At 41.6% G+C, this 16,250-nt stretch overlaps 1 protein-coding gene across 1 annotated transcript in view; it reads left to right on the top strand.

Moving 5' to 3' along the window:
- The window catches only part of LOC117966882 (phospholipid phosphatase 3-like), a 31,407-nt gene that overhangs the window by 7,557 nt on the left and 7,600 nt on the right, over nt 1-16,250 (top strand). Inside the window, exons 2-4 of the mRNA XM_034913730.2 lie at nt 10,450-10,607; nt 14,813-15,096; nt 15,498-15,555. Of these exons, the coding sequence (XP_034769621.2) occupies nt 10,450-10,607; nt 14,813-15,096; nt 15,498-15,555 (500 nt within the window). The remainder of the gene's footprint in view (nt 1-10,449; nt 10,608-14,812; nt 15,097-15,497; nt 15,556-16,250) is intronic.

A 16,250-nucleotide genomic window follows, 5' to 3' on the forward strand; every position in this document is an offset into this window, starting at 1 on the left:
ATGAGAAAGTTAATCCTCAATACAGTGGTATCCACTGACTCTTGTATCAATCTTTTTAATACCCATTGCAGAAAATCAGAACGTGCATTTTGGTGCTCCAGAAAGCATTGCTTGAAAGCATCCCCAGCAGCCGTGCCTGATAAAGTTGCCTCGTGATTTCCTGGTCCTGACACTTCAGGGGTTCAGCTCCTCGTGTGTTGTGACAAGCTGTTCTCCAGGACCAGGCACACCTGAACAACAGGTGTGTGCTCCTTCTTTTGTGCAGACTTCAAAACACCAGGATGTCTGGCTGGCCACAGAACAAAAGCACCCTCAGCCAATAGTGTGTGTATAGAGATAACATAACAGTGTGTCACCCTGAAGAAGCGCTACAGCCTGGGGCCACAGAAGACATAACAACAACAACAAAAATACGAACATAATGTAGAGCTTTTATTTAACCTCATGTAATCAAAGACACTGCAAAATGATATTGTCAGTTTTTCATCAAGTACACGGCAAAACTACAACGCGGTATGCAATTCAGCATGGTTCAGCGGGTTTCATTCGACTTTATGAAGCAAAATTGTTCTGTATAGAGGGGGATGCAAAACTTTTCTCCAGAGCTGTTGCTAGCAGAACGCTTAGCACGCCTCAGCATTACCAGCAGTGGAGACGCAATGGGTGTGGAACACGCACACTGCTGTAGTCCTTATTCATAACCCTTAAAAAGGCTCTGCAGTGCATGCATAACCACTTTCTACCAGTGACAGACCAACATCATTAACCCTACTCCCATGCTACCATACAGAACCATTATAGTATTGCACTGCCAGAGAAGATCATTTGGGAGAGGAATGCGCTCCCCATCACTTTATTTTGATTGGCTGTAAAATTGTGAACAGAGCGTTGGAACAACCAATGACTGAATACTGATCGCTATTGGCTTTTATGTTGCCTCAATTAAAAATGATCGGTCACCCAAGGGCCTTATATAGAGCTCCACGCAGCGAGCTACCCAGTAACACCTGCATACTTCGTGCGTTGCCATACTTTTCTGTTTCTATTTGTTTGGATGAAATGGTGGAATCTAATGTGTAACACTGGTTGTCTCAGAATAGTTTCTCAATATCTTCCATTGCTGTGTATAATAATGTGCAGCTGTTTTGAATTTGTAGCTTTTGATTGCACATCTGGTAGCTCATGCCCTGTAGATAGTTCAGCACCATCATGGTGCCACTGATGCATTCCCGTTGAAGATCACATTCGCCAAGGGAACCTGGTCCGCATTGCTGACCGCTGTGCTCTCACGACTGAGTTCCACGGCACTCTGGCTCGCTGTGTCCAGCCCCAGGTCACTGGTCAGGGCTGTTTATAGCACACAGCTCTCCCGGGAGCAGATTCTCAGCTATGGAGCACTGAGAACATGGAGAGATTCCAGAGAGCGGATTCCCAGAAACACACGATGGGGGGTTGGAAGATGGGCTGGCTTTCCCATCACACAGAAACACGCACACACATTTAAAGACACAGTCAGACAAACCCTGTACGAATCAGAAAGGGAAGATCAATGCTTGTCTGGTTCCTAGTAGCTAGAAACCAGACAAGCATTTTAAGATTGTAAAGACTTCACTCAGCTCCCCCCCCAATTCTTCTTTGTTCTCGGCTAAATAGAATCAGTTCACTCAACCATTCTTCAGAGTTTTTTTAACAACATCGTTGCTGAAACGTTTAAAACCCTTGCGTGAAGAAAAACCACGGTGTACAGGTGTGTCATCCTGAGCATAGAACGTATGACAATCCTAAAGGAAAACGCACACACGCACAGAACATCATTTTAAAATGGGCAGGCATGTAGGCTAGCTACAGGTCCCCTACTGCTCCCTGCTGACCCCTAGAGGTGAGGTGGCAGGTTGACACACTCTTTTTGTTAGGGCTCCGTTATCATTGCAGCTAGCACTCTTTTGCTTAGGTGACATGTCAGACTAATTTGATGTATATAAGATCAAACCCTATGCATGTCCTGGGAGGAGACTTGCAAATCTCACAGTTCCATCTAACCAAATCCTTTCATGCAACTTGTGCAAAGTTTTGCATCACCTATAATTTTAGGGTTGAGAAATCATTAAAAAAAAAAATCTATGTGAACTTAATTTAGATCTTTTATTTAACACCATGTCATCAAAGAAAGTACAAAACGATATCGCGGTATGCAATTCAATATGTTAACATTATTCAGCAGGCTTCATTCGACTTCATGAAGCAAAACGAGTTCATTCTACAGGGTGATGCAAAACTTTTGGCCAGCGCTGCACAGTTTCAAAGTTTGCAAGCTTGCATTTTCATTTGAAAACTTGTTAATCTGTTCTCAGTTTGCTAGCCTTGCTTTCCAGACACTTGCACTTCCTAGCTCATTTCACCTCAGCGGCTTCCTTCAGGCTCAAAGCATCCTACTGGCTGCAGTGCATGCCAGTCATTAGAGGAAGCATCCATAGCTATTAAACACTCGATAGAATTACTGTATTAATGAATTCAATAACACACGTTTGAAGCAGAAGCGGCTGATTGGTTACTGACAGGAAAGACGGCCCTGAAGGGGCGGGGACAATTTCAATCTCCAGGTGAAACGACAAGGGGCTGTCTAAGCCTACAAACAGAGTGTAGTGCAAAGTGTTTTCAAATGAAATATGCGTCTATATAAAACGATAGATTGAATGAATGTGCAGGGAGAAAGTCAGTTTCACAACCCAATAGGAACTACACACAGGAACGCAGCGAACCCCTACAAAAAATCTGGTAACCAGGTGCGAACATCCTCAACCCAGGATGTTTCTCAGTCAACATCAAAACGCTTGGCCTCTGTTATCAATTTACTGAGAGCAACGACCTCCATTAACAGCGGAAAAAATCTAATCAAATAAATAAACACAGGGGACAAAATACTTGGAAGCTGTTTTGCTTGAGAAAATAAAAAAAAAAAAAACTAGGCTGTAAAGTTCAATAAGGGTTTCGCATTCTGAGTTCCCGTGTGGGAAAATATATGTTGTGTGTAAAATGCACAGCGGGCTGGACAAAATAATGGAAACACCTAGCAGATGTAGTACACACTTGTAATTTGTGTAAGTTATTATTTATTTCTTAACAAAAAATACATATCAAGAATTACAAGATACAAAATACTATGACTTCAGAAATTAATTGACTGTGCGTCATGGGTTGATTTATAGAGACATTCTGTAATACAAACACACCACATCTCCCTGGCGATAAAACAGCAAAGAATTCATCTCTGCGTCTTTCTATTTAAACATCATCTGTTCTTTTATTTTTTATTTTTTTTATTTTTTCTTAATGACCTGGCTGTGATTTGCTCGGGGTTGGACTAATTTTAATCAGGTTTGCTCTTTTAGTTTTTCAGAAAGTAGTTTGACAAGTATTTGTCTTTACTGTGTGAAATTCCACAGCCATTACTAGGCACAAGCAGTGCGTTGATTACAGTAAATATATTTCCATTTAAAACAGCCTACTAGACTTGCGTTCACACCTAGAATGCTGAGCAGGCTGTAATCAGAGCGTTTTGTGTTGTGTTGCTTAGCAACGTACCATGTCAATGCTGTACGACTTTAGACAGCAACTTGCATTGTTTGCATGTAAAGTATCCAATTCCTGAAATGCAATTAAGAAAGATCACTTGCATCACCCATAGCTATTAAACACTGAACAGTGCTGGCTTTAGAAATACTAAAAGAAACTTCATAAATTCCAGGACCACTGTTTCCACTGGAGGCCTTGTTTTTTAATGTTTCTCAGTGTCCTGTGAAAAGACATTTTTGTTTTTTTCTGATATCAGTTCTATGACTGATACAAAACCGTTCTCTTCAGACCGTTAATTCAGTCAGGAAAACTCATGCAGTAGAATAGAATGATTTATCAAAGCTTAAGCAACAAATACTACATCATGCATATTTTCATTACATCTTGACCTCGCCCATACGTTAGCTCACAGATAAGTGGAGATGCTGACCGTGGGGAAGCCATGGGCAGAGGTGCAAGATAGCTGCCCTCCCCCGTTAGATGAAGCAGGTGGAGGCTGGGGAGGAGAAGGCGAGCTCTGCCACACATTGGGGACGTAATGGATTGAGGTAAGATATACAGCCCTTCCTTGCCCATCATTGGACGCGTTGTTTATCGAATGACCAATGAGATACGAGCCATTTGACTGACGAATGTGGCGCCAAATAGGCTTGATGTTTCTGATTTGAATCTAGCTTTGCTGAATTGCTGAATCCCCATGCCCTGTTCTATGAGGTCACATCGAGGAGAAAGCTCTCTGGGAAAGCTATTAGAGGGGTGACTGTGAGCTATCCCACAATGCACAGCGGGAGGAATGTGTGGCGTCCCACATTGACACACTCTGGGGGTCTGCGTTCACTCATGAGAAGTTAATTATAGCCTTGACCGAGTCGACCGCAAGCAAACTGCAGACCGAGTTTCACTCACAGGAGCTTCAGCTGCCAGAACACAGGCTACAGATTCTGAGATCTGAATTACTAACTAATCCAGCAGCTGCAATAGTGTGTCAGCCAGCCAGCTTATTTTCATGCTGGAGGATCTAAATACAGAACAGCGCTCCTCCCTCGACTAATTCCATTAGATCTCAGTTAGCCTGTGTTAACAGCAAATTGCAGAAGGTCTATAGTTTGGTGGATAAGGGCCCTTCGATAATTCAAATGTTTTCAATGTTTCTGTTTTGATGTGCTGTAGCACAATAAACAGACTGCACATTACCCTCTGAAATCATGCCCTTCTTGGCCTGTTAAAGACTAAAAAGAAGAATTAAGATGTAGTAAGTGAATTAAGATATAGTAAGATACAGTACAGGAGATTCAAGTCATCATCGGGAGACTTGGCAGGTGTGTGGTTGGTCTGAAAACAGCAGATACAAAGTAGAGAATGCAAATGAATTACCAATAAGATGGTATTGTGTAAACAGATGGGTCTCTCGACAAGGTTTGCTGCAACGGCTTTCAGAACACCTGGGAATTACAGCGTGAAAGTGACCGGGAAGTTCGAAATGGAATGAACTAAATGCCCTGTGGAAATTGCTTGTGTGTTGTGAAAATACGAGGATGTCTTCCGTTGTGACTTGTGAAGCACAGTGAAGCAAAACAAAGCATGCAAAGTGAAATGGAAATGTGCTCAAACATTGTATTGCGTGCACAGCAATGGGATCAGAGATGGAAAGTTTGATTACAATACCGTTGACTGGTGGAGTTGCGGACGGCCGCACTCATGCAAAAATGATGTCAGAATTTCTTCATCTCTTTATTTTCATTCTTTATTCGTTGATTTTTTTTTTGTCAGTCAGTTGTCTTACAATTTCCTTTTTATGTACATCTTGTGCCACCCCCCCCTCATCTGCTGGCTTAATAACAGTATATTTATCCTCCAGAAGACCATTTAATGCTAAATGTTCACCCTTAGTTAGATTGTTATGTATCTCTTAATCATACGGCTTTCTGAGGCGTTGATTTTTGAATAATTCATCCACATCCCTTTCAAAAGCCTCATTACTTGTGGTATAAATGTACTTTTAGGTCTGAAACTTGTAGCACCCCTTAGAGTAGTTTTACAATCTCACGATGAATCGTAGCTTTTAAGTTTAATATTTAGAACAAAATATTACTTTTATTTGAAAATACCATTAAAGTAATTGTAGCTTGGTGGGCCAGTGGTTGAAGAAAGGGGCTTGTTGTTACCAGGAGGTTCCCAGTTCAATCCCAGCTCGGTCACTGACTCGCTGTGTGTGACCCTGAGCAAGGATCTGAACCTCCTTGGGCTCCGTCCTTCAGATGACACGTAAAACAAACGAGGTCTTATTGGAAGTGACTCAGCAGCAGTTGTGAAGCATAGTTTCCTCCGCTAGTCACTTTGGATAAAAGCGTCTGCTAAATGATTTATTAAGACTGTACTTCTGCACTTCTTTCTGGGTCATGCTACAGAGTTCACAAGGACTCTACGGAAATACACTGTTTCTGACAAATTAAAATGACTCAAATCACACAGTCACCAGTATTTCCAGACTACAGCTATGGCCAAATGTTTTGCATCACCGAGAATTTTAAGATTGAGACGTCATTATGATATTGCAGAAGTCTCCCGGAAGCCCTAATAGTAGTACAGTATTTCATGTTAGATTTCGAAACTTGGCCATAGCTGTATATCCCACAGTAATACAAGAATGAGTTGACAATAAGAAATGGCTTCTGCTAATGAATATTACACAGTACACGTGGTCTCAGACCTGCTAGTACAGGAGACACTGTGATGAGATCTCAGTGCTATATTACACAGTACAGCACCATGCGGTCTCAGACCTGCTAGTACAGGAGACGCTGTGATGAGATCTCAGTGCTATATTATCTCCTAGTGCTATGCTGACGCAGTGTTACTATAAATGGTGCATGTTATCATTTACTGAAATATAATTTCTACAGAACTGAGGCGCTTCAGTAGAAATAAAACAGAAATGAGTAATGACCTACTCATTTGATGACTGTAACTATGGCTGTATTTTTTTCCTGGACTTCATGATTTCTGTTAAACGGGAAGCTCTAAATGGAACAAGCAAAAGCACTCTGGAAATTGCTTGTACGTTGTGAAAAATACGAGAACGTCTTCCCTTCGGACTTGTGAAGCAAAGCAAAGCATGCAGAGGAAAATGGAAACGCGCTCTAACATTGATAAGGCCTGAAGCTGAATCAGTGGAGCCCTTGAGTTTTGTATTGTGTGCGCACAGCAACAGGATCAGAGGTGGAATTCTTGAATACAAGTCATTATAGGTGAGAAAATAATGTCATGAATCTAACATCTTCTGCACATTCATTAGCTACCAGGGTGGGGCGGCTGGGGACATGATCAGGCAAAAAGGCAGACACCTGTTGAAATAGCGATGCTATTGAGGACTTATATTTGAGAAACACTATACAGTTGCTCTTGGCTGCAACCCACTTGTGCTCTTTCCTAAGCCCCAGCCTCTACAAGACTGAACCGACAGGCTAGCTGCAGCCTTATAGACACACCTGCCTCATTCAAACTAAATGGAATCATTTGTTAAATGCACCACCAATCACGGCTCACAGTCTTCTCCATTCTATTCCACATTCTCACCTGGGAATGGGCATTTAAATCATGGCTCGAACTTAACCCTTTCCTGGGTCAGTTTAATATAGAATTAAACACCAACAATGAGGCATGACGCCCCACCCCGATCCACAAGCAGATGAGAACTTGAAGTAAATCAGGGACAGTACATCAGGTCTCGAAACAAAAACGCTGTCCCTCTTCCTTACTGATAAGATCCGCTACCTTTTTGTTTGCACATGAACCCTGGTTTGTAAGAATGTGTTTTGTTTCAAAACTGGACGTGGGAGACCTGCAGCAGCCTATATAACGAAGGGTACCACACCACAGGAGAGGCGTGTGGAATTATTTTGCCAGCTGCACTTTAAGAGATTGTCTGCAGTGGATTTCACCTCTGGCTGACAGTTTTGCATCCCCCTTATAGAATGAACTCATATTGCTTGATAAAGTCCAATGAAACCTGCGTTAACATATTGAATTGCACACCGCTTCATATGGCTTCCGGTAGACTTGTGCGAGATCATTGTGTAGTTTCTTTGATTCCATTTGTCAATCCCGAAATTCTAGGGGATGCAAAACTGTTGGCCACAGCTGTGCGTTCTCAGCAGCGTGTGTGTGTTGCTGGAGGGATGAGTTCATTTGGGAGGGAGTGGGTCGCTGATCCCATCTTGGAATGCCAGCGATGCACTCGGAGCTCCTATTCACTGGCTGCACCAGAACATACTTGTCATGCTGATGAAGTAGATACCAGAGAGAGAGGGGTGAGGGGTGGAGGGTGGGGGGTAGGGGGTAGGGGCTGTGCTCTTTCTCTCGCTCCCAAAGTGCTTATCAAGTAGGTGTCCTCTCCAGCTCCATGCTAGCTGCCTGCTCTTCCTTATACTGCCTTTTCCAAGGGTTGAAAATAATTTATTAATGTCTGATTGAACCCGACATCCTTTTCAAAGCTCCCTATTTCCATCTCATAAAGTATAAAAGAGAGGCGACCTGTCCACGCTCGTCCGGTTCCTAGTAGCTGATTGATCTCAAAACGTTGTCAAGTCGGGTCTTAAAGGATCCCAGTGATTCATCCTCAACAGCATGACTGCTTACCAACGCCTGCAAAAACCCTATATTACACTTTTACTGTGACAAACCTTTATTAGAATGTGGATAGGAGATTTGCTGTAACCTGATTGGTCAATCAGGCGGGCTTAAACCACGATAAAGAAATCACAAAAATACTATAAAATCATAAAAAAATCCTATACATTTTTTTTTTGTAATGTATCCATATTCTAATAGCATTTTAGATGCTTAATAAGGGTACTGTTAAGCCTTATTGATCAGTTTAAAAAACATGTTTGCATAGGAATATAATGGACTTCATAATGGACTATTTTAGGTCCTTTAACCTTAAAAAAGTTAGAATTTGACTCAGACCTCAGTAGCGCTTTGAAGGCAGTCACCTGCGTGCCATTCAATGCAACATCAGTCTTGCACAACTGCACGACCTCCATCCTACTTTTAAAAGCTAACCCGATCTATCAGGTGTTGACTATTCCAGCAATCAGGGGCCTGTAGCAGATCTTCACAGCAGGGTCTTATCTTTCTGACTGCACGCCGATAACAGAAAAATAAACAGACATGTAGTTGAATGGAAAAAGGGCTTGCTGTACAAGCTGCTCACGTGACATTACCACACTGGCAGGCCACTGGAGGGCTTGTAAAGCATTAGCAGCATTAGCACTGACCCCCCCCCCCCCTTTTCCTGTGTCAAAGTGATTGTGTTGCTAATAAGAGGTGATTTATTTAAAGAACGCACTCACTCACTGCAGCAGAGGGCTCTGTAGCTGCACAAGGGGATACGGCCGCCATTGATACAATGGCGCCACAGTGATGTAACGTTGACCCTCCAATGGGATGGCAGTGTTCAGTGATCAGTACACACTGCTGGTAATCCATCGGAGTACCATATCAGTACTAGACAGACCATATCACTGTACTGCGCTGGATTTTATTCCCAAGCTTTCGGAACGCCATTGATCTGCAAATGGTTTCGCTTGGGTTTATTTTATAAGATCCCAAATGGTGATGTCTGTGAAGCAGAGTTCAAAATTAGTTTATTTGTAACCAATATAGCAGAACGTTTGTGGAATATTGTGGTTTTTCCACGAATGAGGGTAATTTATGATGGAAGAGAGTGGGGTTGTTTACAGCCATCCTCAAGTGTGAAGTAAACACAGCTCTCTGTGTACGGTCACAGAGCATTCTGTTTATATTAGAAATACACTATATGGCAGAGAAAGTATTTTAAACCTAAATAGAGCAGCTGGATTCTGAGAATTACTTTCATTAGATCAAGCTTTGCAATCTGCTTGGCAACAATAGGGCAGCAGTGTGGAGTAGTGGTTAGGGCTCTGGACTCCTGACCGGAGGGTCGTGGGTTCAAATCCCGGTGGGGACACTGCTGCTGTACCCTTGAGCAAGGTACTTTACCTAGATTGCTCCAGTAAAAACCCAACTGTATAAATGGGGAATTGTATGTAAAAATAATGTGATATCTTGTAACAATTGTAAGTCGCCCTGGATAAGGGTGTCTGCTAAGAAACAAAAATAATAATAACAATTTCAAACAGTTTGATACATAAAATAAAATAAATAAAAAACACTAAAAAAAACCGCACTAGGTTTTTAAACACTGGCTGTATAATAATGAATATGCCACTACGATAAATATTTGGGGGCTTGGTGGTCCAGTGATTAAAGAAAAGAGCTTGATAAGCAGGAGGTTCCCAGTTTAATCCCAGCTCAGCCACTGACTCATAAGAACATAAGAAGAACATAAGAAAGTTTACAAACGAGAGGAGGCCATTCAGCCCATCTTGCTCGTTTGGTACTCCTTGTGCTCCGTCCATCGGATGAGACGTAAAACAAGCGAGGTCCTATTGGAAGTGACTCTGCAGCAGCAGTTGTTGATGAGGCATAGTTCACCCCCTAGTCCAGTGCTACTCAACTCCAGTAATCCAGTCCAGGTTTTTACTCCAAGCAAGTTCTAATATAGTTAATTGAAGCTGCTAAGAGGCCATTTAGGACCTGGTTGTAATAAAGACCAGGACTGGAATATATTTCGATGGCCAGAGTTGAGTACCACTGCCCTAGTCTATGTAAGTCGCTTTGGATAAAAGCGTCTGCTAAATGAGCAATTCATAAATTGATAAATAATCAATGCAAAAAAAAAAAAATCAATATCACAACAATTGATCAGCCAAACTATTTTTTCAATTTTTCTACATGCAAATCTGTTTCAAGCAGCTGCATTCTTAACCCTGTGTGGTGTTTGTGTTTCAGCGTCCCTCCCTTTCTTTGCCTGCGAGTTCGGCGCAGTGCTCCCATACAAGCGGGGGTTTTTCTGCAACGACCCAAGCATCTCATACCCCTACCTGGAATCGGAATCCATCAGCGATGGGGTGCTGATAGCCGGCGGCATTGCAATCACTGTGATCTCGGTGAGTACAGCTTTAAACACGCAGCACAGAAAGGGGTCTGCTTTACATTGAGCCCAGTGGGGTCCTGCATTGAAACATCATTCAAACCTCTTCATTATGCAACAGGCTGGCAGTTAACACAGGCAATAAGAATCATGGTTTATGACTTAAAAAAGCAGCCTGACGTCTCAGACAGTAAACAGACAAGCTGGGTGCGGATCTAGTGTGGAGTAGTGGTTAGGGCTCTGGACTCTTGACCGGAGGGTCGTGGGTTCAATCCCAGGTGGGGGACACTACTGCTGTACCCTTGAGCAAGGTACTTTACCTAGATTGCTCCAGTAAAAACCCAACTGCATAAATGGGTAATTGTATGTAAAAATAATGTGTACAAAATAATGTAATTGTATGTAAAAGTAATGTGATATCTTATAACAGTTGTAAGTCGCCCTGGATAAGGGTGTCTGCTTAGAAATAAATAATAATAATAATAATCTAATGCCAGTCAGAAGGACTTATAGGACATGTGTGCCAATAAGGAGGGGCTCCCCTTATAAAAGTTTCCCACAGTAAAACCACAGCAATAAAGTATTAAAGACCAGAGAGGTATAGTGAAGCATATTAAAAAGCTTGGCACACCATGGTTAACTATCTTAAATGCATAGTTTAGTGGAAAACGGTGGTAAACTATTATTATTATTATTATTATTATTATTATTATTATTATTATTATTATTATTATTATTATTATTATTATTATTATTATTATTATTATTATTTATTTCTTAGCAGACACCCTTATCCAGGGCGACTTACAATCGCAAGCAAATACAAAATACATTCAAGTGTTACAATACAAGTAATACAATAAAAGCAAGAAATACAATAATTTTTGTTCAAGTGTGACAAACCACAATTCAATAATACAGCAGATAATAGTGATAGTTACATCAGGATATGATTAAATAGTGATAGTTACATCAGGATGTGATTAAATACAAAGTACTACAGGTTAAACACTTGGCAGATTACAGTATTCTGAAGTACAGGATTAAATGCAGTAAAATAGGGGGCAGATAAGAGCAAAATAAAGCACATTTGAATGAAGGGTGATAGTGTCCCAGGATACAAACAGAGGAGTTCTACAGGTGCTCTTTGTTACAGTGGACGGAGAAGTATTTTACATGTAATACTGCAGTTCATCTACATTCTACCTGAAAGATAAATCTGTGTGTTCCATCCAACTGATTTCCTGTCTTATCGCATTAAGTGGCGAAACCTGACAACGAACCCAACCCAGCTCATAGCACATACTTTAAAATAAACACTGACACTGAAGAGCCCTGTTTATAGAGGGGTGTGAAACTGCAGCTGGTTTGTAGATTACGAAACAGCGCTGTGTTAGACTCGCAATGGCGTTTGCGGTTCATCTTGTGGTGCTAGACCGCGGTATCCCATTCCCATTCTTTATTGAAAAAGAACAGAGTTCAAAATCAAAGCAGCATTGCTCAGGTTTCTTTTCAAATAATAAATGATAAAGAACGGGGCTGTGGCCAGCGATCTATCATTCGGGTGTTCCGCCCCTGTTTTCATCGATTGTGATCAATGTTGGGACGTTTGGGAAACTGATCCCAGAGGTAGCACCCAACAGTGGACATTGTAATTGTGTGACTCAGTCTTGTGGCTCAGTTATCCCTGGCAGGTACCATGCAAGACTAGACCAACAGGGTGATGAGTGGCCATCAATCTCCTTTAAATACCTGGAGAGAAGATGCCTTCAACACAGTCCAGAGAGGTAGAAATATATCCCCTCTGCTTCAATGAGGCTCTGCAGGTGATTAAAGTAATTGTAGTTACCAGAAATACCCCCCCCCCCCAATCTTCCCCATGTTGCACTTTCCATGAGCTACAGTAGATAGGTCTCACATGTGCAGTTTGTAAAGGAACGCAATCAATAGCAAACGTGTTTGTTACAAATCAAAACAGGCGTTGAACTCAGTCTTCTTCTTGCCCTGTGTCTTCGGGGGCGTGTCACTGGCTGAAAGCATCAGTCAATGAGGGAAGCAGCTGATTGGTTAATGACAGGAAAGAAGCCACTGAAAGGGCTTCCCTCCAGGTGAAAATGACACAGGAAGTGCAGTCAAAAAGCATGGCTTGCAAACAGAGATTTTCTTTCGCCTAGTGTAGTACCAGATATGAAGTTTTACAATGAAAATACATGTTTGAGTTTAAAACGAATGGACGTGCAGGGCAGAGCAAATGTGCTGAACTGCTGGTTAGCTACAAGCACTTTAAACTTCAGCTCAAAGGATAGCTTGTGGTTTGATTGAGGCCTCGCCATTCAAAGGAACATGTTGATAAAACCTTTTTACTGACAACACACAAGAAAAAAACTGAACAAACTTCAGCATAAAACGTTTCCGCTTTAAATGTTATTAAAGAATCCCGGGAGGTTTAATGATTCCTTCTGTGCAAACCCCCACACTCCTGTCCAAGGGAGTCGTTTGCATTTTCTAAAGTTTCATCTCACTCTGCGATCTCTGTATGAGCGCACTTTAGTTTGGCATTAAACAGGGAGTGGAAATAATTAATCTAAAGGCTAAACAGTAGATAAAACGAATGAATTATTTCTTTGTTCTGCAGTGGACACAGAACACAAAAGGCCTTCTAGTTGACGTTTATTTACCCTTTTATCGAAGGCTGAGCAATAAAGCTATCTGCCGCTCATGAATTAACACTATGCAGTGTTTTCACGCTGCCACAAGCAATGCAAAGTGGTGAAACTTCAGGGAATTGTACTGCTCTCAAGCCAGCAAAGTTAGCTTTTATTAACCTTGCACTTTTATTACGGGTCAAGGTTTTGACAGCCACTTGCAGAAATATAGTTAGCGCTACAACAAGTTAGTGCTGCAAAGATCAATCACAAAGACTGAAAGAAATAATGAAAATGTATGAATGTGGTGTGCCATATCTGAGACTTGGTAGTCCAGTGGTTAGAGTAAGGGGCTTGTTAGCAGGAGGCTCCAGGTTCAATCTCCAGCTCAGCCACCGACTCACTGTGTGTGGCCCTGAGCAAGTCACTTAACCTCCTTGTGCTCCGTCCTTCGGGTGAAACGTAAAACCAAGGTCCTATTGCAAGTGACTGCAGCAGCAGTTGTGATGCATAGCTCAATCACAAGTCTCTGTAAGTCGCTTTGGATAAAAGCTTCTGCTAGATGACTAAATAATAATAATAATAATAATAATAATAATAATAATAATAATAATAATAATAATAATAATAATAATAATGCAGTGGTCTGAAACCAAGTTCTAAACCACTAAGTGGCTTTGTGTTACCCTCAGCTTAAAGGGGAACTGTACTCAAAATAACAAGGCTCTCCAAATGCTCTGTATACATAACGAATGCATCTCGCTGCGCAGATTTTGTTAAAAAGTCAAGCGTTTGGCCAGTATTTAAGTTTTTTTTGTCAGCTTTCTGGGTCAGCTGGAAATGCATTGGATCCTTTCTGGCGCCGCTGTTCCATCATATCGTTGACGGCCCCCCGCACCAACGCCGGCAGGGTGAATGATGTCACAATGCAAAGCGTTCGGGTGCAAAAAAAACACAAGGAAAAACAGTAACAAAAAGTATTTTGTGTGCCTAAGCCTTTAAACCAACAAAGGACGGCCATAACAAAACAATGGTTACATAATCTAGAAACGAGACATGCGCTTAATAGAATACTGTGTGTGACGATAGAGCGAGTCAACGACAGGACGTCACACGAAGCACGACGGAAGAGAGCTCCAGTACATTCAATGTTCATTTGTTTTATACGATATACTGCTCAAGGAGAAGCTGAAAATACGTCAAAAGTGTTAGTTAACATGTTTTCTATTGGAATAGTTATATATTCATTAGCATTACAGTTCCCCTTTAAGAGAACCAGAAATTATGACAAATGTTTCTTTGACTTAATGTTGCCTTAAGTAATAGGGTGATACAAAACGTTTGGCTGTTTTAACTATGAGTCATGAATAAACAATGCTTACAAAGTTAATAGAGGTTTACACATTTATATTGGGTTTATGACTTCTCAATAAAGTCTTTTCTTCTTTAATTGATGGGTTTTTTTTTCGTTCTGAGGCGTGGTGTTCCTGTCTTCTTAAAAATGCTTCTGTTGATTTGAGCACTCAGCACAAGACAAAGGAACAGCTGATCAAACAGCACGGCATTTTCATTGCAGATTCTGCTGGGAGAGTTTTACCGCGTGCGCTTCCTGAAGGTGGAGTCTCGAGCCTTTGTGTCAAACCTGTACGTGTCAACGCTCTACAAGGAGATCGGCAGCTTCCTGTTTGGTTGCACTGTGGGACAGTCTCTCACTAACATGGCCAAGCTCTCTACCGGACGACTGAGGCCCAACTTCCTGTCTGTGTGTAACCCTGACTACGCCAGCCTCAACTGTTCTGCAGGGCTCTACATTACAGAGGACCACTGCCAGGGAAATGTCTCTCTCATAAAGGAGGCAAGGTGAGAACTCCCCCCATACATGTTGTCCCTTGAATTTGACACATTTTGACCCACGGAACTATGTTAAGCGTACCCAGTTGCCACTAGCCTACCACGCTTGGTACACGCCTTGAAAACTATAGTGTGATGCCGCTAGTGACATCACAATTCTAGAAAAAGAACATTCCATTCTGGGTGTCAACAGTTGTTGAGAATGTAGCCTATGGTACTTCACATCTAAGAGTTATGCCATTTCCCCCATAGACCCAGTGCTAAAGCCAGGTTACCTAACAAAGTTTCAGCCTTCAGGAGACTAAATAGAAGTGTTCTTCCCAATCCTGTGCATTCTCCACCCTTTGGGTTCTGTAATCAGGGACATTGGACAGCAGCTGTTAAAGTTTCGCTATTCTTCTCCCTTCCAGGAAATCCTTCTACTCGGGCCATGCTTCCTTTGCGATGTACACCATGCTGTACCTAGTGGTAAGTGACTCTCTACAGTGAAACTTCCCCACTGGAACTGTAATTCAGTGAGGAAACGCACGCGATAGATTATTTATTAAAACACAGACGAGTCAACACTGCTACATTATACAGATTTTAAACTAGGTTCTTTGGCTTCGAGGTGCCCATAAATTAGCCCACAGATAAGTGGAGAGGCTGACCATAAGGAAATCTAACGTGAAATATTATTCTTCCTGTAGTAGACTTATGTGATATAATTTCTTGGATGACATGAAGTTAAATAAAAGATCTAAATTCTGTTCATATATTTATATTTTTAAATTATGTCTGAATCCTAAAATTCTAGGTGATGCCACACCTTTTGCCCACAGCTGTAGATATTTTCTAACAGCTATTTTAGGGTTTAACACTGCAGGCATTGGTGTTTATTCCTGAAGTGAAAGGGCAGCTTCTCTCAATTGCTTTTCAGATACATCAGATTCCAACCATATTTGAATAGTAAAACTAAGGAGATTAAAACAAGGGGATTTGGAAACATTTCAGTAGGGTTAGGTTGTGAGACTTGGAAAGTTGGCAAATTCTTCTGCATAAGAATGTAGCTTTGACAGAATCAATAGAATAGAATAGAAAGAGAAAAGGAAACTTGGACAAAATGTAATAGAAACTGTCCCAAAAGGCATTTGTTAGCATCCCAATAGAGCGATGCTTTCTGT

The sequence above is a fragment of the Acipenser ruthenus genome, chromosome 34 (assembly GCF_902713425.1).
Source record: "Acipenser ruthenus chromosome 34, fAciRut3.2 maternal haplotype, whole genome shotgun sequence".
NCBI classification, from domain to species: Eukaryota; Metazoa; Chordata; class Actinopteri; order Acipenseriformes; family Acipenseridae; genus Acipenser; species Acipenser ruthenus.